Source organism: Zootoca vivipara, chromosome 4, assembly GCF_963506605.1.
Source record: "Zootoca vivipara chromosome 4, rZooViv1.1, whole genome shotgun sequence".
Classification (NCBI taxonomy): domain Eukaryota; kingdom Metazoa; phylum Chordata; class Lepidosauria; order Squamata; family Lacertidae; genus Zootoca; species Zootoca vivipara.
The window spans coordinates 54937013-54962863 of NC_083279.1; the positions used below are offsets into that span (position 1 = coordinate 54937013).

The 25851-nt window shown below is 39.1% G+C and overlaps 1 protein-coding gene across 3 annotated transcripts in view; it reads right to left on the minus strand.

Moving 5' to 3' along the window:
- Positions 1-25851, minus strand: part of NCAM2 (neural cell adhesion molecule 2) — a 186958-nt gene that overhangs the window by 84446 nt on the left and 76661 nt on the right. For 2 of the 3 annotated variants that reach the window (XM_035116298.2, XM_035116299.2), the window contains exons 2-6: positions 12781-12855; positions 7751-7957; positions 7023-7166; positions 3995-4132; positions 2283-2400 (exon numbers count right to left, since the gene is read on the minus strand). In XM_035116298.2, coding sequence (XP_034972189.1) covers positions 2283-2400; positions 3995-4132; positions 7023-7166; positions 7751-7957; positions 12781-12855 — 682 coding nt within the window. Of the gene's footprint in view, positions 1-2282; positions 2401-3994; positions 4133-7010; positions 7167-7750; positions 7958-12780; positions 12856-25851 lie in introns of those variants that run through there. The other variant, XM_035116300.2, reaches the window with a different exon arrangement.

Consider the following 25851-nt stretch of genomic DNA (forward strand, 5'->3'; position numbering starts at 1 on the left):
GAAGTCTGTTCATAAACTGAAGTGTTCCTAAACTGAAGCGAACTTTCCCATTGAAAGTAATGGAAAGTGAATTAATCCGTTCCAGGTGGGTCCGCGGCATTCGTAAACCAAAAATTCGTAAACCGAGATGTTCATAAACCGAGGTTCCACTGTATACCAAATGCCAAAGGGATTACAATTTAAGCAAAAGGGACATTATGTTGCTGTAGTAGGAGGAAGAGAAAACCTGCAATATTAGCAACAATCCTGCTTCATTGTTGCAAATTATAACTGCTCACACCATGCAGAATATTTCTTCAAGGATATGGGAAGAAAAAGAAAATTTAAAAACCAAACCAAAAATAAACCCCCACAGCTAAATACTGGTTATTTTCATCTTTAAAAGAAAGCTTTATACTCCAAAACATGCCGTCCTCAAACAGGCAAATAGGGGTGGGGAATTTCCCTGAGGCAATAGGAAGTTCTGCTTATATCAGGAAACAAGGATCTGAATACCAACAGCTGAGATTGCAAATAATTCTTCAAGAGATTAATAATTTAAGAAAACGAACAATACTAAAAGAAGGCATCTATTTACATTTTTGAAAGATAAGCCTCAGAATTTTTTTAAAGATGTTATCAAGGGGACTTCTTTTCACTCAATAATTGCCATTGAAAATAATGTTTTGATAAAATATGTTGATTTAGTTGCTTCTATCTATGAAGGAACTTTTCTGTAGAAAGTTCCATAAGGTCAGATTTCAACCCTTCCCGTGAGCAGAAGAGATCTCATCCAGCAGTTTATATACAGGTGGGCACTATAAAAATAGCATGTACAAGTCTACTACTGTGATTCTCAACATTGAAAAAAATATTGCTATGAATAATTTCATGCTAGAGTGAGTATAGTACTGGAATTTCACCCCTTTCCTTTTAAAATCTATGCATCTATGTGCAAACTGCATCAGTTTGCAAACTACAGCTTTTATAATATTTATTTAAATAGATAAGCAGAAAGAAAAAAGTTGGTAAAATAACTTCCCTGAGAGATGACCCCTCGTGCTTTTAACATAACGAAATGGTATTTTTATGCAATACCTGAGACAGATTTTTCATGTTCAAAATTGCGGAAGCGGTGTTGAGAAGGAGTATGCATCTGCACACACTACTGGAAATACTTGTTTAGACAGAAAAACTCAGATTTTTGATTGACTTTTCTCTTAAGCATCTCTTTGCTCATTACAATTTTGCATATGAGAGAAATATGAGATATGGGACAGAATCCCAACAAAATGTTTTCTGGAAAAGAAAACATCTCTCAACAAGAGGATTAGTAAATAGAAATAAAGTTTGATCATGGACTGCATTATTTATATTCTCTGTAGCAATGTTTCTAAACAAATTACCTTATCCATATGTGGGAATACAACTGAACTTGTATTCTAAAAAGGTAAGGTAAAGGATCTCTGGACAGTTAAGTCCAATCAAAGGCGACTATGGGATAAGGTGCTCATCTTGCTTCAGGCCAAGGGGTCATGTGGCCAGCAGGACTAAACCGCTTCTGGTGCATTAGGACACCATGATGGAAACCAGAGTACACAGAAATTCCATATACCTTCCCACCGCAGCGGTACCCATTTATCTACTTGCACTGCCTTGCTTTCAAATTGCTAGGATGTCAGAAGCTTGTATTCTACATCCAATGGGCACTGAAGATTTGCATGCAAAATGATGGAGGCCCAAACCACCTCAGTGAAAAAGGGTAAGAGAAACAACCCAGCCACACTTTCACTGGGTAGAATGGAGAGCTGCACATGACGAAAGGCCTCTAGAACTGCTCTAGTCTCCATCTACAGTACAGCAGATTGGGGTGTGTGTATTGCACCCCTCAGTCCCTGGAGACTTTTCTGGATGTACTGCTGGGTAGACAAGCTTATGACCGCACTGAATATGAAAGTCTGAACTTTTGCCTCTCCCCAGCTTGGCTGAAGCACTATCCACTTTGGCAGTGTAGCTCAGATATAAACAAAGTGAATAATATTTTATGGTCTGTGTCTTTCTTGTATTTACAGCCTTCAGACAATGTTTTATGTTTATTTTGATGGTTTCAGATAGCACAGAGTCCAATTCCATGACATTTCCATCAGGAATAAAGCAAAAACAAGAACAAAAAACCTGCTCAATTAGTGACCCTTTAAAAAGAAAACAAATCCCTATGAGCTCAAAGGTTCATTTTCACCTCAATATTCAAATGTATACTGTATTTGAAATATCTCTGTTGCATATATTTTAACTTAACTTACCTATACCAATTGATTTCAGGTTCAGGAGAACCCATGGCTCTGCAGAATAATGTAATTGACTCTCCTCGATCTGCTGTGGCATTAAAGGACTTCTGTAGCAATGTGATAGCTGGAGGAACTGAAGAAAATATGGAAAATTGATGTAAGGTTAGATAACTGAAAGCACACAGATTCCTCTTGCTCCTTAAAGTAACTTTGCTATAACCATTTCGTTTTCAAACCATAAATGAGGCCAATGGATAAGTTTGTTTAAGTAAAATTCAGTTACTTATCTTCCTGAAAACATTTTGTGATAATACCTGATTTTACTTTCATCAAGAATATTAGCAGTTTATAGTTTCAGTTTAGTACATTCAGAGTTAACTACAGTACTTCTATCAGAAGAAACCATGCATGTTTAAACCTTAATTGTTAAGCTCTAAACTGTTAACTCTTAGCATTTTGATGCCCTTTTAAAATTAAAAATGTATCATGATTTTTTGACATAAATGCATGATAGTTTTTAAAGGTTAGAGCAGTACAAATGCTTTAAGGAATTCATTACTGGAAACAGGAAAAATGCCTTAACAATAGCACCTTAGATTTAAATATCTACCGTAATCACTTCAAATGAATTGCAATTAATTGCTAACTACATATTCCACACAAATTTGTAAACATCAAAACATATGAAACATAATGCCTTTTAATTTTTTTGTTTGGTGCATTTTTTGTTTGTTTGTTTTTTTTGTTTATTAAAATAACACTCCTCTTACTTTGAGTAGTGTCCTTTAGATGACTACAGCCTGCTATCAACCCTGTTGGCTGAGTTTGCTGAGGCTCCTAGCCAATAGCTGACCCCTACTCCCCAAAGCCAAACCTTTCAAGGAATGGAGGGAACTACAGGCACCAGAAACATCATACCTTTGAGAATAATGAAGGCATTCATGCTATAGGGAAGTTTCTTTCCTGGTCTGCTCAGGCTAATGAGCTCAAAGATTGGTTTTGTAGCCACAACAATATCTCAGGGTGGTCACTAATATCTTTTTACTACTTTATTTTTTATTATACTATGTCTGCATGTGGTGCCTCAGGTTAAGAATAGTTTCAGGTTAAGAACAGACCTCCGGAATGAATGAAGTTCTTAAGTTCTTAACCAGAGGTACCACTGTACAGTTGTATCTAACGAAATCATAGAAGATGATTCATTGCAGCACTGCCACCTTCCTAGTATGGAACTGCCTTTCAGCTTATGCAGGGCACCTTTGGACCCAGGCCTACGCCTATCGTTTTAATCAAGATACTTCTACTAAACTGAAGACTATTTAAAATATAGGGTTTTCGTGGATACATCTTTGTAATAAATGACTACAACCCTGGTCACATGTAAACTTTAGGTGCACAACAATAGTCACAGACATTAGATTTTATACATATGTTTGTGTGTTTGTGTTTGGTTGCCGCATCATTAAATGAAAGTCTTAAGGTGTAATTTAACAAGCTGATAAAGTTTCTACAGTAATGAGCATAATATTGAATCCTTGATTATTCTGAATTCTATGAGTGAAGGTTTTCTCAATATAACATCTAGCCCAATATCTATTATAAACTGGAACGTGAACTCAATGGTAGACTATTCTCTCTCTCTCTCTCTCTCTCTCTCTCTCTCTCTCTCTCTCTCTCTGTGTGTGTGTGTGTGTGTGTGTTGAGAACTGTTCAGTTTTGCTCCTTACCGTTTACAAGTACAATGATATCCCGAAAGTCAATTTCCCCTCTGGCTTCTACTCTTCCTTCACATCTGTAAACACCTTCATCACTTTTATTGATTTTAAGAATTTGAAGATTATTGTTTGGCAGCATGGCAAACCTATCTGGAAAGGCATGTAAGAGATAAAATAGTATCAGTAAGTGAAGGCACTGCTGTAAACATGGTTGTGAATTGAAAAGATTTAAGCTATTCTGCTACACTATCAGAGAGCTCATCAACAAAACATATTTCAATTTACAAGTAAAATGTAATCCTAGAAGCTCAGTTATCCTATATCAAATGCTTCATGGTGTCTTTTAAAAAAAAAATTAACAAATGTACCTCTTATAAACAGCAACTCATGCAAACATGCATTTTTGCTTTCCAGATACCACCTGAAAATGTAACTGCTGTAACTCAATGTAACTGCTCATCATCAATAACAGCAAGCATGTTTGCAGGTACACTCTCAGTGTCAATCAGCTTCAAATGGTTGCAACCTGATATAAAGTCAGGTGACTGACCAGTGGAGGCACTGCCCACCTGTCAAAGATGGTCTACAGTGGGGTTAGGAAGGAGAGGTTCTGGCCACCTGCTGAATCCATTGCCCTACCTCTCTCCCAATGTATCAATTAGAAAGCACCCACAATGATTTAAATAATCCAGAATCAACTGACTGATGGAAAATAGGATAGCAGAATACAAAGAAAGAATAATTCAATGCTCTAAATCAGGGGTGTCAAACTCAAATTCATCGGGGGCCGCATCAGCAGTTTGGTCACCCTCAAAGGGCCGGTTGTATCTGTAGGACTATGTGTCCACTCTTTATTATCATAAATTATTGTCACTGCATTCAATTATTACTGTTTTTTGTAATAATGTAAGTAATAACTAGCTCTGAAAGCAGAAACATAGTCAGAATAATGGCAAGTAGATATTCAAATGTACAATTATTGTACAATTTATTGAAAAATGATTTTTGGTAACTGCACTGGGTGGTGGAGGCTCGCTAGGGTTTCATGCAGGACCTTTGCAGAGCTACTAGTACCTGGAGATGCTGGGGTCCTTCTGCATGCAGGACAGATGTTCTGCCAGTGAGCCACCACCCTTCACCAAAGGGACTGGCTGAGGTTGACTCAATGGAGCTGCTCTCCTGGTTCCAGGGTTTAAGGGCCAGAAGTATAAAGCAGCACCCTATGTTTCTGAGGAGAGGGAGGGGAGGGAGGGAGGGAGGAAGGAAGGAAGAAAAGAGGGAGCGGGAGGGAGAGAGGAAGGAAGGAAGGAAAGAGGGGAGAGAAAGAAGAGTAGGAAATAAGGAAGGGAATAAAGAAGGAAAGAAAAAGAGGGAGAGAAGACGAAAAGGGAGAAAGAAGGAAGGAAGTAGAGGGAAAGAAAGAATAAGAATGAGGGAGAGGAAGAAAGATGGGAAGGACGGAAGGAAGAAAGGAAGAAAGAAAGAAAGAAAAGAGGGAGCAGGAGGGAGAGAGGAAGGAAAGAGGTGAGAGAAAGAAGAGTAGGAAAGAAGGAATAAAGAAGGAAAGAAAAAGAAAGAGGGAGAGAAGACAGAGATAAAGAAGGAAGGAAGGAAGGAGAGGGAAAGAAAGAATAAGAACGAGAGAGAGAGAGAGGAAGAAAGAAAGGGAAGGGGGGGGGTTGCCACCTTGATTCAGCGCCAGAAAAGAGCACGAAGGGACCCAGGGGCAAAAAACATTTCCCGTGCAGCGTGAGGCAGCGGGTGTCCGTTTTAGGAGAAGTGCGTAAAGCCTCAGAGTTGCACGTTCTTGAGGCTGAGCCGCGCAGGAGGAGGTGAGGCAAGAGGAGGAGGAGGCGGCGGCTTCCCGGGTCGGTGCCCGGCAGCACCGTGCGGAGAGTCCCGAGCCTCTGGGACGCAGCAGTGCTCTGTAGCACTTTGAATCCTCCTCCTCCTCCACACGGCACTGCTGGGTGCTTTGTCTGTGCTTCAGCAGCAGCAGCAGCAGCAGCCGTTTCCAGGCGCCGAGCCATGGCAGGAGGAGGAGGATTCAAAGTTGTTTGTCGGCGCTTTGTCGGTGCGGTGCTTCAGCAGCAAGCTCCCGCTGCTGGGTCCCGCTGGCTGGGGTGCTCGGCGGGCCACATGACAAGGTCTGGCGGGCCGGATTTGGCCCCCGGGCCTTGTGTTTGACACCTGTGCTCTAAATCATGGCAAAATTCAACAACCATAGAGCAGGTATTTATATCTTTTGTTAAAATCCAGTCATTTTCCTGATGTTTAATTCAGTTTATTTTAAATAGTTCTCAGAATTTACTAAGGTAGTATAGAAATTAAAGTAGAATTGAAGTCATGTATGAGAAAAATATGGTCTTGAGGGTCTAATCCAAAGACCAAACAAATGAAGATTAACATGACGGTTCTTGAATTCATTGGTCTCCATGACTAACATAATTTATAGCCAAGTTTGAAAGCTAAAAATTTACAAATGTCTTCCCACAGCTGTTGACCAGAATTATTTACTTTTGTACTTGGCAAGAGTCTACCTAACTGGGGGGTTACTTAACAAGAAGGTACCAAACATAGCCAGATTGTAAGTTCAAGAGGGATCCTGAGTAGAGAAGTCTCAAACAACACAGTCTAAAATAACCAGGTAGACAGTCCTGTGGCCACAACTACCCCTCCTTTGGGAAACTTCTTTCATCACTGAGTTTGTACATAAGAGCCAAGTAGTCACCAGGCTTGTTTTGTTTTGGCCAGTTTTATCTTCTGGCTTTCATTTGCCAATCCCTAAGCTATTTATTTGCAATGGAAAATTTAATTTCAGAGGGATATATCAGGAAAAGGACTGCATCATGATTTAATAGTAACATTAATTGCATTCCCCATCTCCAGCAATCTAACATCTCAATGACCACATTTTACTCACTATTTGGTTAACACAATAGGTGTTTCAATACTATATCAGAATATTAACGTAAGCGCCTTTAAACTGGTTGAATGTAGAATGAAAACAGATAATTTAAAGAGTTACCAAAATACTAACTGTCAGCAATATTTGAGACTTCCTCATTTTGATACAACCAGCTGACAATAGGTGCAGGTGAACTAGTAACGCGGCAAATGACCTGTACATCTTCTCCCTGTACAAATTCTTGTGGGGATGGGATATCTTGGAATGTGAGTTTTTCTAAGAAAGAAGGAAAGACCGTTTAGTTAGTAGCTTCTACCATTTGCTGAGAATTCCAAAGTACTTAGGTAACAAATAGAATTTACTTACATTGCACTTTAAAATGTTAAAAGTATTTCACATGCTAGTTGGGTAAGTACGATTATCATACTGTTCTGTTGCAGCAAAAAGACATGGTTGATGGCAAAAATATACAACAGGGCACCAGCGCTGTATTATTTATTTCATAAAATTCATACACTGTTTGATTGTTGTTGTTGTTTAAATCACATCAAATTTGTTTTCAAAAATACCAGAATACCCTAAGTTTCTATTAACATAGACAAAACTATTTCAAGTTCAAAGTAAACCATAAATTACTATAAATGAGTCTTCTGCTGCCATCTATTACAAAAAATATGTGTAAATTTGCTTACTTCAAAGTAATCGTTGAGTACATACTATACTTAGCACTGAGTAGCCCCAATATAATGAATACTTTTGATATAAAGTTTACAGAGCATGTATATTCACCATTTTCTGTACAACATGAAGGAAGAGAAGCCTCACTAATGAATTTATTTTCACCTTTGGATTTTACTTACGGTAAATTTCCAAAACAACAGTAGCCTCTTGAGTCTGTCCTCTAGAATCTGTTGCTTGACACCTGTATATTCCAGCATCTTCCACATTGGCATTGTAGATTGTTAACCGTGATCTGACACCTTCTTTCTGTATTACCACTCTTTGATTAGATACAATCTTCTCTCCTTGTGGGTTGTACCAATCTATACTCTCAGCCTCACCAATTACTAAAGGAAAGAAGAAAGACAACAACATACATAATTAATATTGGACAAGGTATCAGATATAACATTTCTTTAAAATATGCTATGCTCGTGTGCATCAGTTTTATTCTATATTTTGGGACAATATCAAGTACTCTCACAATATTATGTACAGTAGGGATCTTCCAGAAGTTCTATTTTGTTAGGGGTGTGCATCTGATTTTACTGAATCCTAAATTAGAAACAAGCAACACAAAATGGCAGGTTTCAGGCTTGTCTAGGATTCCCATATTTCAAGAAGTAAAAACTCTGGTGATCTCACAAAAAAAATAAAATCTCAGCAACCTTTTTTTGGAAATAAAGCCCCCTAAAACCCAGGCATTTCCTATAAAATGCAACACCCCCCCCAAAAAAGAAGAAGGCATGTCTGGGATTTTCCAGATGTATGGCAAGCCTAGGGTTGTCCAAACCAAAGAGGAATCTGTCTGAAGTGCCTTGAACTGAAGCAAGTACAACAAAAGCGATTTGGAGATACTTTTCATTTTTATATGTATGGACAGTGTGCCTGCAAAAATCAAACAGTTTCTTCCAAGATTCCAGTGTAATGAGATTCCACTGTAAAAGTGGGGAAGCGGAAATAATTTAAATGGGCCTTCGCAATCACAATGCTTCAGGGAAAGGATACTAAAGTACCATACTTGTTTTGCTAGTTCTGCTAATGGCATTTTTTCCCAAAATGATAGGCGATCAAGTCTTTCTGCCTTTGTGTCATTGCCCAAACATCCATTCCTACATTAATATAATTTTTAAGCTGCTTGTAAAAACAAACTCTCAAAACAACAAAAAACAAACCAACCATTGTGTCTTGTATTTGAATAAAACAACTGAAAGGTAGAGTATATTCAAGAACAAATTATTCATTAGTGGTTGACATTTGATTAGCTGGGTTTTGTTTGTATTACTTCTTTTTGTAATAATCTTTAATTATCTGCCATTAACTCAAAATTCAATTGGTCGGAATGAGTAGCCATAAAAATAATTACATGGAATGAACTTTGTACTGTCTCCTGTCCTAATATCATTTCAAAGTTAGAAAGTAGTGACCCCCCTGGTTTATAGATCTAATAATGTATACTTAAATTCTAATGGGATATCTCATTGTCTCCTGGCTATGATATGACAGTAAAATCAACTCCTTTCAGATCTCACTTGGAAGCACATTGCAGAGATTCTGAAGCATAAATGTAGTGGCAATGTGATTTTCAGACTTAGAAGGAAATTCCACCAATACTCATTAAATGAAACCCCACATTGTTCAGATAGTTTAATTTATTCAGTAGCCACTGAATAATTCGTGCCAGAACATTTCTCAATGTTTCAGTTCATTATACATTTTTAATGCTTTGTAATGCATTTGCAGAACAGGTGGAGTTTTCTACTCAGTGATCTACGTGCCAGGAAAAGATTCCTCTCTAAATTTCCATACAGAGGGTTACTATGAAAAGCTCAGGAGTACATCCAGTAAAATAGAAAGCAACTCCATTCTTGCTATCTTTTCAGAATAGAAGAGGGCACGCCCAGTGCCACTAATGTTTCCGACCAGCTCAGTTCATCTCTCACTTAATTGCCATAGTTTGTACCCTCTGCAGACTGGCTACTTCAACATGAAAAACTCAATTCCTACCCAGGGCTGGCTCTACCGTTATTTAGAGGTGGTTCCTGCATTAATTTTGGGGCCATGAAAGAGTAGCAAATTATTAGTTATTTAATTTATCATCATCATCATCATCATAAAATTTACATACCACTTAATTGTAAAAATAAAATAAAATATATCAAACCAGTTTACAAAAAGTTAAAGAAACTGAGAAAAATTCACAACCATACTTTAAAAGATATGAAATTTATATTTTATTTTACTGCCAAGAAGGGAAGGAAGTGCTTGTGTGATTATTATTTTTTTGCTTCAGATATACCATCCTGACTTGCACCTTAAGACTAGTGACTCCAGACCCATAGAGAGGAATCTGCATTTCTGAAAGTTTGCATATAAGGGACTGTTTCACCAGGTGCCTGCGATCACCACATGGCACTGAATGATAAGAAAACACAATTCAAGCAAAGCACATTCTGCAGTGTTCAATGCTAATGGGGGGGGCATAGAGTTCTAGAATACATAATTTATTCAATTCATGCAAAGATCAGGGACCATTTTCCAATCAATCAAATCAAAATCATGCCAGACATTATTCTCAAGTTAGGTAGCTGCTTTCCAATGCCTACAAATATTTATTTTTGCTTCTGTAAAAGCTCTGTGGGACCAGGCTTCCTGTAGAGAGTACCTATGTTGCTTTGTAACTATATATAATCTAAAATAATAGGATGAAATATAAAGTACACACAACATTAAGCATCCAGGTTGATGCATCAAAAATAGTATCACAAAATATTACACAATATTAGGTTGAAATGGCACTCTTCCTCATAAAACTCCAGCACACATCTGGTTCCAGGAAGTGTATTTTGTCCAGGCAGGAGGGCAAGCAATAAGCACTATTACTATGGCTATTATTTTTTTAAGAAATAACTCAACCAGGCTTAATGAGATGCAGAACCTCAATCACTTTGAGGGAGATCCTGAGTAACTGCTATGGGTGTATCAGTGAAGGACAATTTAAAAATACTTGTAATACATGCATACATAAATTCCAATGGTTCTGAAGGGAGAATAGGGCTCCACTTTTCATTTCAAGCCCTTCAACAACATTGTCATTTATAAGATTAATTTCTTAGTATTGATATGCCTTTAGAGAGTTGCATGTTAAGATCCCCAGGAGCTTCCCAATAAATAAATACACAATTGACACAGAATATAGTTTTAGGTTATGGGCATAATTTTGGCCACAACCGATTACAGATAGTGAGTGGTTTGTTTAGGCATTGGTTCCCGACTGGCTGCACCTGACCTCAGCAGGGCAGCACTGACAACTGGGCCCCACCATATCGTCAGTACAGGGGAAACATTGTGGGGGAGCAATGGTCCAGGATCAGACTCAAGTTCACCCCAAATGCTCCTAGGGACTCTTGCGTGGCCCTACCCCCCAAAAGGAGTCAACAAAAGCATGGTGAATCCCTGGATTCCTTTAATGGAATACCTTTGCGCATTGGAGGGGATGCTCCAACCCATCCCCTCCAGACCACCTTGAACCAATGCCTAACCACCAAACCTCACAAAGTTGTGACGATTTGCTACGTGGCAGGTGAAACCCAAGTGGCACCAGCCAATCCGCCAAATGGGAAAATTCCTACCGGGCCCCTGCCCCAACAGCAGGTGACCCACGATTGCATAGCAAGATCATAGCAAGACCCTAAATATAGGGAGGGTGGGTGGGTGATCCGGTGCATGAAGCGAAAAGAGGAAGCTCTACGCAATGTGCAGCAGTATATAAAGGCCCCTTGGTTAATACACAAAATTCCCCATTGGCCAGATCTGCCCAGCAACTGAGGGACCACCAATCGGGTTGTTGTGGCTATCCAATCGCTCCCACCCCCACAAACAGTGAGGTCAGTCCTGATGATCTCACCGCAACACGTGCCCTCTGTGAGGAGGACTTGTCATTTCTAAGGTTGTCATTTCTAATACAGAAAAATAAGAATAAAATGGAAATTTGGATGGCACTCAGTCTAGAGATTGCCACTTGTAGAGTATTTTTATTTGGGGCCTGAGCTACAGTTTAGGGAAATCAAGCAGAATATTCTTTGGACTCTTAAGGCATAGCTGCCAAGTTTTCCCTTTTCTCATGAGGAAGCCTATTCAGCATAAGGGAATTTCCCTTAAAAAAAGGGAGAACTTGGCAGCTATGTCTTAAGGTCGACAAATTTCTTTATCTCGCTGGACATATGACACTTCAAAATGCAGACCTGATACTATAGGGTGAGATTTTCACACATTTGTGCATGAATGGCTCATAATTTTGGCCTAGCAAATCTGTGCTATCTTAGATTCCCAGCAACAAATATTTGAAATTTCCTTGCTCAACCACTTCCTTTCTTCCATCAGCTCATAGCTTCTCCTTTCACTGATATCTATGTAAGATATTGCTTTCCCCCATATCCTCCACAGTGGTGAACAAAGGCATTGTGACACCTGGGGCGGGGCGTCGCTACGTAGGGTGCATGTGCAGCCTCACTACATACGATGCATGTGCCGTACGTAGCGACGCTGCACATGTGCTGTACATAGCGGTTTGCCGGCGGTACCGCCCCAGCGCCGTATGGACGGTGCCGGGATCCTCTGCTCATGGCTACAGCCACGAATGGAGGGTCCTCTACATGTGGCTGTAGTGGCGATGGAGGGATCCCATCGCCATCCGTATGGCGCTGGAGCACCGCCGGTGGCAAACCACTATGTACAGTGCATGCGTGTGACGCCGCACATGCACTGTACATAGCAGTTTGCTGCCGGCGCTGGGATCCTCTGCACGCAGCTGCAGTCACGATCGGAGGATTCTCCACATGCGGCTGCGGCGGTGCAATGGCTGCTTGCGCCGTGGCGGCAGGGTGAGCCCCCGTGCGGTGCCTTCTTGTCACCCTCCCAGACATGGCACCTGGGGCGCACCTCCTGCACCCCCAGTTGTAATGTCACTGATCCTCCAATCTTAGATTCCAAGCCTCAAATACTCACATTCTCATCATGCTAATCAGTAATCATTGATCGTTGCAATGAACAACTTTGTTACACTTCCTTAACCATCCTGACACTCAGCTGGTTGCCTCCTATTAGTGTACACACCAGTCACATGTGGAAGGGGATAGAAGTCAAGTTGGAATTAAACAAATATACATACCTGTGCATGTGAAGAATTTGGATACACCCACACTGACTTCTACCTTGCTGAGGGAAATTGACACTTGTAAAAGTGCTGTAAAATAAAATAAAATAATAATTATTATTGAAGCAGAGTTTTCCATATGTCCACAAAGAGAAAAACTTCCACATCTTAAAACCATAAATAGAATCATGTCCCTACAAATTAGATTCCTCTCTGAAAGAGCCTTACATTCTACCTCTTGGAATACTTCTAAGTAACAGGCGCCACAGACCAATATTTAGAAGCAGAATCCAAATATTAGAGATAGACATGCTCATGTATAAAAAAGGGGGGGAAACAGTTAATGAGATTTTTTTAAAGAGACAATCACGCTATTCTAAACGCATCACACCATGTATTAATTTTTAAATACATTTAGCTAAACTAAGCTAGATGAACTCAATGGTGTCTAAATTATTCACACATAAGTAGATCTACATGGTAGTCCTTGAGTGACATTGTCACAGATTGTTACCTGCACAATGTCCCCAAATTACAGCCAATTGCCACCTGCTATTTTCCTTCTGGCACAACAACAACAACAACAACAACAACAACAACAACAACAACAACAACAACAACAACACCTGTGGCAATAAAAATGACCCTGAAATGCATTGAATTTTGCCATTGAATGTGTTTACTACAAGCCAAAGTTAGCAGACTAGGATGAATAAAAGATCAAGAAAGGTCAAGAAATGGTGTGGCATATCCATATTTCTCTAACCAAAAGCAGTTCTCTTGAAGGTTTCTTAATGGTGTCAGAAAAATACCCCATTCACCATTAATGTTAGTTAACATTGGTTCTCAGCTGCAATGGGAGTGCCCCCCCCCGACAAGTTACAAAATTATCAAAACACTTTAAAAGATTTGTCATTTGTAAAAGGGGTCATATTCTGTCTAAAGAAATCCATCTTGCTCACTACTCAGCCTTCCGGTCAGCAGAACTATCACAAGAGTTGCTTACAAAATGATTCTGTGCTCAGTCTGCTTGCAGTCAACAAGCTACAGCTTTCCTCTCAGCTATGAATCAGACTAAATATTAATGTTTAGTTTGCAGCTGCAGCTCTATTTTTTAAATTTACTTGATTGCATATGTGAGGAACCCTGAAAGTTATTAGGAGAGAGAGAGAGAGAGAGAGAGAGAGAGAGAATGTTTCCAAAGGTTAGTAAAAAAATAAAAATAAAAATCCAATTTGTGCCCTGCTATCTACTATAAAAGCTTAAAACTCATCAGAATATGTTAAATCACTCATTGCCAATGAAACAGAATATCATGCTTACTGAAAGGGGACAGAAGACCATGGTTCTTCTTAGCTACATACATTTAAAACAGGAAAACAGAATTCTGACTAAATTAGTGATGCTGGCTTCTAAAAAGTTCCAAACTGCATGCAGAAAGTAGAAATTGTCCTCCTTTTTGGGGGGAGGGGGTCTTCTGGTGCTTCCCTCACAGCAAGAAGTGAAGTTACAGGGAACCAGGCAGAGGGCCTTCTCGGCAGTGGCACCCTCATCAGATGTCAAGGAGAGAAAGAATTACACAATTTTTAGAAGACATCTGAAACAGGAAGTTTTTAATGTTTGACATTTACTATGTTTTTATATGTTCTGTAAGCCACCCAGAGTGGCTGGGGAAACCCAGCTGGATGGTGGGATATTATTATTATTATTATTATTATTATTATTATTATTATTATTATTATTAAAGCAATGGGCCTAGCTGTAATGTTTAGCTGATTAATAGGCTAGATTAATTAGTGCATTTTTGTAGTGGTTATGCTGATTAATTATGCTTCACATTGAAATCATTCGTTGTTTTTAATGGGATGCAGTCAAGCAAGAAGGGCACCATAGTGTTGTTTATGTCCCCCTTCCCTACCCAGAAGAGCCCCTTGTGCTACCAAAAATCTATTTATGATGGTTGGGGACACTTCAGAGCACTATGGGACTGCAATATTTGCTTGCATTGGATGCAACCTGTAGTATTGTTATGCTACACGGACAGACACACAGCACAGCACAACAGAAAACCTATTCAGGCATTATGGAAATGGATTAAGTTCTTCCATGAGGAGGAAAGCAATTGAGATGAATATGTTATCTTCAGCCCTTCCCTGTTCCTTTTCATCACCTTCCACAAGTTGGTTGGAGAACCACACTGCAAAATTTGAAGACTGAATTTCCAAAGATTGCTGAATACACTAATATTCAGTTGGCACAGATTGCTCCTCAACTTAAACAACATGAGGAGGAATAGAATTTGAAGAATGTAAGACACTGGTATTTAAAAATTCTAAACTACACTTATAAATCTAGGCACAACTCTAGTAGTAACAGAATAAAGGAAAGAATGTAAACACATGTTCTACATATGGTTATTTAATATTTACAAAATAGAAAACAAAAAAATACCATATGCCCTCTTTCCCCAACACAGCCAGAAGCATCATTTCTGGCAAGGCTTTATGTAAATACGGTTTGAGAGAATGAAAAATAAATAGGTAAATCCCTGATGCAGATTAGAATCGAAAAGTATTTCCTTGGTGATTAGTTGAGCAATCTGTGCTTATGAGGTAGTTAAGCAAACTCTATTACCGGTTCATGGAATGTTCTCCCATCAGTTATTTGAAGTATGACATTTAATTAAAATGAAAATATTCTGGAGGGATATCACTGTCCAAAAAAGTATTATGTCATGACCAGATGTAAAGCTGTAAAGACACGGCAGGAAGTACTAAGATGATGTGATGAAGCTACTGCATGAAAGGCAGGAGAAGATCAGTTCTACAGTAACTCGCATTTATGCTTGTGCAGGCTGGAGAGAACCCACGGTTATTCACTGGTGGGGCATCCATCACCCTACTGGTTTACTGTGCTCAGAGTGGAGAGGCGAACGGCCCTTTATTCCCTACCTCTTGACAACAATGGAGGAAAACATTACACTGCACGTTTCTCCTCTCTGCTGATGGAACAATAAGTGCAGTGGAGCTGTAAAGAGGAGTGTTGGGGAACTTCTAGCTGGTTTAGACATCCCACCAGTGTGCATTCATATCTGTTTCTAGAGTAACGCTTATGCCACTTCTTTAAGCCTCTCATACAGTCATCTTGAATAGCATGTAAACTTCAGTGACTTACAACAGCACTTCCTCCTCCTCTACCCTGCAGTCCCCTATGCACGCTCAAAATCTGCTGAAACATTGGGGGATCCTAGAGTAGATTTTTTAGGAGTGTGGGGAGAGGAGAGAAAAGGGAAGTATTGCTATATAGTACCCTTAGTATCTCAATTTACGCATTATATTTCTCAAGTTGCTTGTGCACTATATTGGAAGTTAATTCTCCTTTTGCTATTTTCTATTTCTCCATATTTCTTTAATTACTGTGGTATCTTCGTTGTCAAACTTAATCCATTCCGGGAGCCTGTTTGACTCCCGGAAGCATTCGAAAACCAAGGCACGACTTCCGATTGGCTGCTGGAGCTTCCTGCACTCAATGGGAAGCCCCGAAAGCCGTGTCAGACGTTTGGCTTCCAAAAAATGTTCACAAACCAGAACACTCACTTCCAGGTTTGCGGCGTTCGGGAGCAGATTTTTTTTCAGGAGCCAAGGTACTACTACAAGGTACCACTGGTATCCTACAGACATATTCTACAAAAATTATTTTCTTATTTTTCAGAGAACAACCATAAGCCATTAAAAACAAAATGTAAGATAGTCAATTCCATTTCCACAATACACTATTGATTGTTACTAAGTGATATCCAACAACAGTCAATTCAAATATTATCTGAAATGTGCTCATGCGTAATAATATGTTTCTCTATTTCTAAAAGCTAGAAACATGAATCGTCCCTACACCTAGAACCCATTCTCAAAATTCCCCTCCCCACTGGAAATGTTTCTCTTTACCCATGCTGTACCACGTGCTTACCATATAAACAAGCTCTATATCTGACCTGTTGTCAAGATAGAAGTGTTTCTATTATAATTAAAGCAACAATAGAACTGACTTTTAGACAGGTATGTGACAGTAGTGTATATAATGATTGAACTAAGGTTACCAGTTGTTGTTGTTTTACAATGAATCTGGGGACTATTTTCAATTTTCATGGATTTTGTATGGGGACTGATTTGTAAATCCAGGGACTGTCCCCGGGAAACAGGGATGTCTGGTAACCTTAGATTAAACCTTTCCTGTTTGAGAAGTTGGGAAGCACCATATTGTGGAAGCTTCCCAAGTTATTTTGACCCACTGTTATAAATGTGCACTCTGTTTTAAAGATGAGCTCAAGTGTTTTGCTTTGCTTTTGAGTTCAAAAACACAAAATTTGCATCCCTGAATGCTCAGCCTTGCTTATTTACGTACATTGAAATTAGCAAATCTGTTTCCTCAAAAAATGCAATTGTGTGGTGATTCGATCAATATTCTTAGACAGAACCTATACACATTTAAATAGATCAACAAGAAAATGTATGGTCTAGTTAAGACTCCTACATTGCAGGGGATCACTTCCAACTCTACAATTCTGTAATCATTAATTATTGCAGTGGGAGGAGAAAGATTGGTCTGATCAATGTCCTCTGCATGGCAACCCCTGCTATCCTCCCAAGTAGCTTTATGGCATCAGCTTTTGGCAGTTTACATTGTGCAAACTTCCACAGGTCCTGTAAGCTGCACCTGCCAATTTTGACAAAACAAAACTTTAAACTCTATTGACGTCACTTAGAGTTTATTTTTCCTCCTCCCATATTTGGCAAACAACAGTCTCCGGAGTCCCAAAAGTAATGAGGGATGTTTGTTGTATTTTTTAAGTGTTTGCCATTAAGTTTCAAATGGGAATTTTTTTCCATCTATTGTTAAATCAGTTATCATATGTATTTAAGAATTTAGGAATAATTCACAAAATCACTGAGATTTATCAATACGAACTGAAAACAAATTGACTAATTGAAGAGTTGAAGAGTTGTTTACCAATGACTACTCTTCATTATACTGATATCATGTTCCTAGCCTGACTGTGTGTAATATTCATTGTATCATCAGGCAAAGTTATCTTAGTTTCTCTACTTATGGGACTGAACTAGAAGTCACACAAAGTTCATTCAGCCCATGGGATTTTAAAGATGTTTCCAGTGTAAGAAGAGTGATGCAAGTGTTTCAACCTTTGGTACAGAAAATAAATATATGGATGCAACAAGCCAGAACAAATGAGGTGCATTTAAATCCCATTGTAATAAATGAACTTTTAAAATTTATGGCACTACCTGGTCAAAGGTAAATATTTTAAAGTCTAATTTATCTAAAAAGGAAGCTTAATCACAAGCTTAACTCTCTTCTGTTGAAATCAGTGGCACTTAAATATACTGAACTTTGGCTTGATCAATTATGTTAAGAAGTAAGTTCCAATTTCAATGACACAACCTGAGAAGTTGCTATCCTTAGCCCCAGCCTGAACAGTTGCCATGGTAATAATGTGCTGAACATTGTTATATGCAACCTTTAGTAAGCTGGTCTTTCAGTACCTATGCCTTTTTTTTAAAGCATTATTTATGCTTAATCGTGCGTGATATTTTTCAAGGCCTATATGGACCTTGAAAAACTATGTTCATAGGGCACATTCTTAATTCCTGACTAACACAACTATACACCTAGGATTTGGGAGCTACCCTCTATATTGAGAAATGCTCTGAGTCAAGTCTTGAAACTCAAAATTTTAATGCACAATCCTAGGTGTATAACTTTGGTTAGTCAGTGATTAGGAATGGGACCTATAAACATTTTCAGAAGGCCCCTGGTGTCCTGGCTCAGTTTAATACAGAAATTTGTATTAATATGTGATTAGCTTCACATACATTATTTATCTAAGTTGTAACCTAACTTTCAGAGGTACAAAATGCCCATCTCTGCCCATTCATTTTAATTGGAAGCAGTGAATCAGCTCTCTTGAAAATACACCCTTGGGTATAGGAAGCCCACACTTACTTTGAATTATACTGCTGAGAACTTTTTGTAGAATCAATGCAATTACTTTAAGTTAAGGTAATTTGGGGTCAGAATTCTATTACATATCTTGAACTTAATTTGGACTATCTTAAAAGATTTTTTTATTAAAAAAATGAAGTGCTTAGGATTCTTGCTAGGAAGAAAAGTCTAATAGCACTAACATCCTTTTTGCAGGAGTTGTAACATTGTAGTAGCTTGGATTCAGAGGTCTGGAAAACTGTAGATGGCGGGCAGTAAAAACCCCTAAAATTCTAAGTAGAAGGCTTCTATTTAACATTTTTGGAATACTGTATCCTCTTTTCCAAGCTATGTCAAAGCTGTTTTGCAAATTAAAAAAAAAAGCAATTCCCCACACTGTATCACCATATTCCCTGTGGGATGTTCTGATGAAATGACTGCTTTACCCTATCACTAAATGCCTGAATATTCTTGCACAGAGACTTCTTCATATAAGAACACACACACACACACACACACACACACACACACACGACTATGGAATTATGTTCAGTTGTTTGCATGCAGTAAATTAAACATTGTTGAACTAAAACTTTTCAGCCATTAAAGCATTGCTAGGGAAAGCAGCGGGACGCAGGTGGTGCTGTGGTCTAAACCACAGAGCCTAGGGCTTGCCGATCAGGTTGGTGGTTTGAATCCCCGCGATGGGGTGAGCTCCGGTTGTTCGGTCCCAGCTCCTGACAACCTAGCAGTTCAAAAGCACGTCAAAGTGCAAGTAGATAAATAGGTACAGTGTTTCTGTGTGCTGCACTGGTTCGCCAGAAGCGGCTTAGTCATGCTGACCACATGATCCAGAAGCTGTCCCTTAGCCAGTAAAGCGAGATGAGCACCACAACCCCAGAGTTAACTCGGTGATTGGACGTAACCGTCAGGGGTCCCTTTACCTTTAGGCAAAGCAGCAGCATGCTGTGCTGGAAAGGGGTAGAGGTTGCCTAAAATCTAAAAGTGTTTGGGCTCAACTCAAGAGTGAAAGGCTTCTGGTTAGAGATCTGCTATGCATGGCACTACTGTACAGGCTATTTTTAATGCCCCAACATTTACACTTTAACTATGATTGTTTCCAAATTAGCATTGACCCATTTGTTTCAAGCAATAGTATTCAAATGGTATAACATTTCCGTTGAAATTATTTCAAATAAAATGGGATGACCTTAAAAGAGGATTACAGAAATGCAGTGAAATATAAAGCAGCTAGCCACGTTTTTGTTCTGCCTGCACTGTTGGAGCAGGTAGAACAAACCTGGGAATTGCAGATTTGGGAAAACTGGTGCACTCAAGTGCTGCTTATGGGATTCTCAAAGACATCTCTGTCTGTCCACTGTGAGAACAGGAAACTAAACTGACTGCTTGGGCCTTTGACCTGGTCCAGCAGAGTTCTTCTTATGCTCTTAATGTCTTTGAACAAGTATATACATTTATATGGGCTGTGTTCTCTTACTGCTCCTTTCCCCTCCCCTTTCTTCTGCATGACTGCACAGAGCATGGTATGGCACAGTCTACCGTGTTTCCCCCTTTTTTTAAAGACACCGTCTTATAACTTTTTTCCCTCAAAAAAACACAGGGGGGGGGCTTACTTTCGGTGGGATGTCTTATTTTTTTTATTACCGGTATGGTATTTATGGCTCAGGGCGCTGGCTCAGGGCGCTGCTGGGCTCTCTTGAGTGCTCGGCGCTGCAGCAGCCACCGGTTCTGGATGGCGGGGTGGCAGGCGTCCTTGGCCGGGCCAGGCAAGGAAGAAGCAGTGAGCCTAGCGGTGGCGGCAAGCACGGAAGCGGCAGGGATGGCGGTGGACGAGAAGGCGGAGCGCGGGGACGCAGCCAGCAAGGCGGGAACGCGACCAGCTGTTAAGCGGCGCTCTTGGAGCGCTGCTTCACAGCTGATCGCGCTCCTGCAGTGCCAGCCGCATGGAGTGACTCTGTGAGTGGAGGTGCCTGTGGGGGTTGGTTTCCGCGGCACGGAAGTATGGCTTATTTTCGGGGTATGTCTTATATTTCTCAAATGCTTAAAAACCCTGCCATGGCTTACTTTATGACTACGTATTAAAAAAGGGAAAACAGGGCTATTGCCCCCACCCGGTTTCTTTTGTTCTGCTCTTTTTTTCTCATTTTCTTATATTAGCATCTACTTCTGCAATGTCTGTAGTCATAGGTCCAGTGCCTGTTTGGGATTGCTTTTTCTTTTTTTAAGAAAGTAAGCACTTAATGAAAAGTGCATAACTTTTTTTCCAATAAGTGCATGGATTTTGGCTACGTAAGTATCAGCACTAATCCCTGAAGACAGAAAATATAATGAGTGATTCATCCCCTTTCTCTAAACACAGCCTTCCAGCAATCTTTCTAATATCCAACACAGAAGGTCTTTTAAAAACTCATCATTTAACAAGTTAATGAGTTACTGGGGTATATAGATCTGTTATACAAAATATGGAAAAGAATCAAATACGGGGAAAGGTAATGAGTAACTAAATAGAGATGATTTTGAAAGGGCAAGATACACCACTCACATGGTGTTTGCCATTCCAGAAAGCTGAATATGATCCATTTTTATATCAATACATTTCCAGAAGCAATTTGTTTTGCACATACACAAAATCAATGAACACCACCATGAATTAGAGCCTAGAAGCAAGAGACCTCAGTGCCTAGACATTATAAAAATCCTTAGATTGGCATAAAAAGTCAAATTACATGAAAATCTGCTCTCAACTAATCCTGTCCCTCCAAAAATAGCTAAGAAAATTGCTTCATATTTTCTGAAGAAATAGAGAATAATAAAATAAAAATGTTTCTATTGTAACTAAAGATTGAGGATAGTTATGAAAAAGGAGGTTGCAGTATAGAATGCACCACTTCTAACAGCAGGTAGGAGAACCATAGTTTTGGGAGTTTTTTTATACTCACCTTTTTATAATTCCCTTCAGAAAGAAAACCAGCACAAAAATCCGAAAAAACGTTTCTCCCTGATTGACTGGTTTGTACTTGTGGGGAAGTTATATTATTTTTTTAAATGGACAAGAATTAAAAAAAACTGGAGCCCCGAACCAATAGTATGCAGCAGTACAATTCTATATACTGTGTCAGCAGTCAATCACATCATTTCCACATCATTCATTTGCATTTGTAAACCCAGGGTCAGCTTGCAGTGCTTACTCTCAATCTAAATTTTAGCATGTGAGAGTTTGGAACTTCCCACTGCTACTTCATTCTCAAGAAAGGGTAACTAAAACCTTTTAAATGAGTTTGGTGCCCTCTTGTCTGGACACTTTCTGTTCAGTAAGAGCATACTGGCAAAAGTTCTTATTAATACACATCTTGTCCTTTCCTGCTAGATCCAGGTTGAAAAGATATTAAATATGGCTAACTTAACTCAGCAACCCAAACCCCACAACAATAAACAAACCCCACTGTAGTCAACCAAAGACACTCAACCACACCCTAGGCCACCCTAACCTCTCTTACCACCAAGGAAACATAAGTGAATAGAAAGAGAACCTACCCAAGTGACGCTGGCACAAAACCCCCATACATACACTAAGTAAAAGAACATAAGCTTTACCACCACCCACTCTCCCCCCCTCTTTTCTTCCCAACCCTATACCACATATAACACCAATGCTTCACAACAGATGTAACTGATTTGTAGAACACACAACCTGAAGAAAGAGACAATGCATGTGATTTTGTAAACAAGGGAAATCTTTAATAAAAAATATTTTTAGAAAGAAAGAAAGAAAGAAAGAAAGAAAGAAAGAAAGAAAGAAAGGCAAAGATATGCCCCACAGGGATGGAGATAAAATTAGCTAATTCTTCTAACAGATACCACAGATTAAGTCCAAATAATATCCAGGAGAAGAAACAGGAGAGAGAGAGAGGAAGAGAGAGAGAAGGAAATAGCAAGTTTGCTTGTGAGCCCTGATATGAGATGTCATCTTTTTGAAAGTTTCCAGGTCCCCCAACCCACCTTTCACAGGTAGAAGGGGCAGCCCACCTGTTGATCACCTGACATCATTGATTCTACTTCAAAGGAACAATCAGAAGTCCACTTGCAATGATCTCCCAATTCTTTCTTTCCAACTGCAATTCAACACTTTTTCTCTTGGGTGCCTTTTTCTGTGACAGAACCATTTTAAGCGTTTTAAATTATGCCAGTGGGTACAAAGGAAGAATCATGAAAGCACTTAGAAGTTTCATTTAGGCCCCACAATTTTACCTATCCCACATATAACATCAGGTGCTGAACAAGTAATTGTGGTCTGTGCAAACTGGGGAGGTTTGGTGGGGCCGCCTTTGGTTCTAAAATTATACACACACTGTATTTTGTATCCTGCATGCAAACAAGAAGAGGATACATTCCCACAATTTCAATCCAATGTTTTGAAGATTTAGAAATCATTTTCAGTCTCTCAACTCATAATTTTCCCAGGAGAAACAATGAAAATCCATGGCGACTAATATGATTCAAAATTATAGTCTGTAAGAAATTTGACTAATGAAGAGGATTAAAGAGTTAGGTGGCCATGCTTAGTATGAATTATATTATTTTAGTACATTTCTCCTTGGAATAAAGCACACATGCCTGAATAAAAATTGGATTACATATCAAGCATGAACTAATAAAAGAAATAAACACATAGTGGTATTCTACATTTGGCAAAATGTTGTTGGCTTTTGTGGCTTTTACCATAAAAATGACCAACATGCAGAACTCATTTCCAGTTTTTCTAGCTGAAATGCTGTTGGACTATCACTGAGCTAATGGCCCTTCCACTGACTTGACATTCATTATTCATTTTTTTTTTTAAAAAAAGATAAGGAAGATATAATAAAGAACATGACAGGGCTATAAACGACAGAATTAAAATACATTTCCAGAATTTTGTGGACACCCTCTTGCATGTGTGTGGGGGGTGGGGGGGGTGGGGGTGATTTCAGCTAATCTCAAATACATGCAGATCCTTCGGGAAATTTCTTGAAAAGCAACCTTTTAAAAAATGAAATCATATTCAACGTGGAAGAATAAAAATACCAGTTATCATCTTTAAAACTATACCAATTCATAGGTAAAAAACCTGCACATTTCTAGCAAATGTAATTTAAACTAAAAATAAGTGTTCCTTTATTGTAACAACACAAAAGAAGCATAGCTATAGAAGCTATAAAACAGCATAGCTTCCTAGGATTGTAAATTCTACGTACAATTTACTTTACAGAAAGCCCCACTAACGTTTGAGTAAGGATACACAGGATTAGTTACAGGTAGGTAGCCGTGTTGGTCTGAGTCGAAACAAAATAAAAAAATTCCTTCAGTAGCACCTTAAAGATCAACTAAGTTTTTATTTTGGTATGAGCTTTCGTGTGCATGCACACTGTATCTGAAGAAGTGTGCATGCACACAAAAGCTCATACCAAAATAAAAAACTTAGTTGGTTTTTAAGGTGCTACTGAAGGAATTTTTTTTATTTTGATACACAGGATTGTCCATTTCTGAATGCCTGAAAAGTGCTATGGTATATTTTTGTATAATGTATGTAATGTAGATGGTTTTGAATTGATCAAAAAAAGGCTTTCCACATACCTGCCATCCATATTGAAAAGCAAATGTATATGGGGCATTTAAATAAGGTAGTGTATTATACTAGTATTAGATAAAACAGAAATTGCAACTAATTCTGTCTAGACTGTGACAAAATTGTTTGAGGTAATTTGCTCAAACAATGATTAAAAAAGCACTTGGTGTCAATAAAATTGAGTTTTTTTGTTTTATCCACAATACCTAGATCTCAATGGCCACAATCCAAAACACTTTACAACTACTTCCATGAACCCCAGAGGCACTTGGGCTTCTTGAGCAGTATAATTTTTTAAATCCCTCCAAAAGTTTCAGCGGCATTTACCATAGGCAGCTGGGGAATGCCTGCAGTTTCCCCTTTTCTTGCAGTAGCTCCTTGCCAGTACAACAACACTACATTGAGATGTACAGTAGCATAATTCCAAGACAGTCCTTAGGGTGTGGGGAATGGTGAGTATCAGTGGAGGACATTGTTCATGTAGTGTCATTCCAAGGGCATCCTGGGGGTATATAAGACAGGCACTGCTGCCACAAGCACAAAATGGAAAATATAATTAAAGTGATAAAATAGAAGAACAGCTGCCAGTGATAAGTGTAAGTTAACACTCCAAAAAAAGGGGGGGACTTTTTAAAAGTCTCCTTGAAATACCCATTCACCCTCAATTTAATCGGCTAAGCCCTACAAATCTCAGGTTCTCATTCTTTGTCCTATTTCAGGTGTTTGTTACATCAATATAGTGTTTCTTGGTTCCAGTCACAATTTTTATATAAAAGGATTAGCCGTTTCCCCAGCAGAACAGGCATTTTCAGATTGCCATTCTTGCATACTCAAGACAGCAGTGAGAATCAATGAACACCCTGCAGGGCAGTATTATTTACAGTAGTGCAACACTAATGTCCTAAAATTATGCCCTAGGTTGAAACTTCAGGGAACCTCCATTAGTATAGGCACCATTAATCAATTAGTTTAAGTTACCAGAAAAAGAAAAAGAAAAAAGAATTACATATAAATAAGGACAATGCTTCAAAAATAAACAGAATGAGCAAGGAAAGCAGGCAAGGAAAATAACATTACTATGTTAACCGGTACATTTTAGGAGTTTGCTTGTATGATTAAGTGCTGAAACTCTGCTTCAGCAACTGCAGGTTTAACAACATATCAAATGGAAAGAGGGTGCCATTAAGAGATAAGTACTTTTCAGACTTTTGCACAACTCCAATCTGCAGTACCTCTGCAGAGCACCAGATTATTTGGGATAGGGATAGCCCAATACATTTTGGCCCCTGAGGTGGACCTCAAAAAGGTGTCTCACTCCACATCAGGAAAGAAGGTGCTACAGAACAGCTTTGTTAATAAAAAGGAGGGAAGAAAGATCAAGATTGGGATCTGCTCCCCCTGTGGATTCTGCCACCTGAAGAAGTCGCCTCACTTTGTATCATTGATGAGCCAGCCCTGAATAA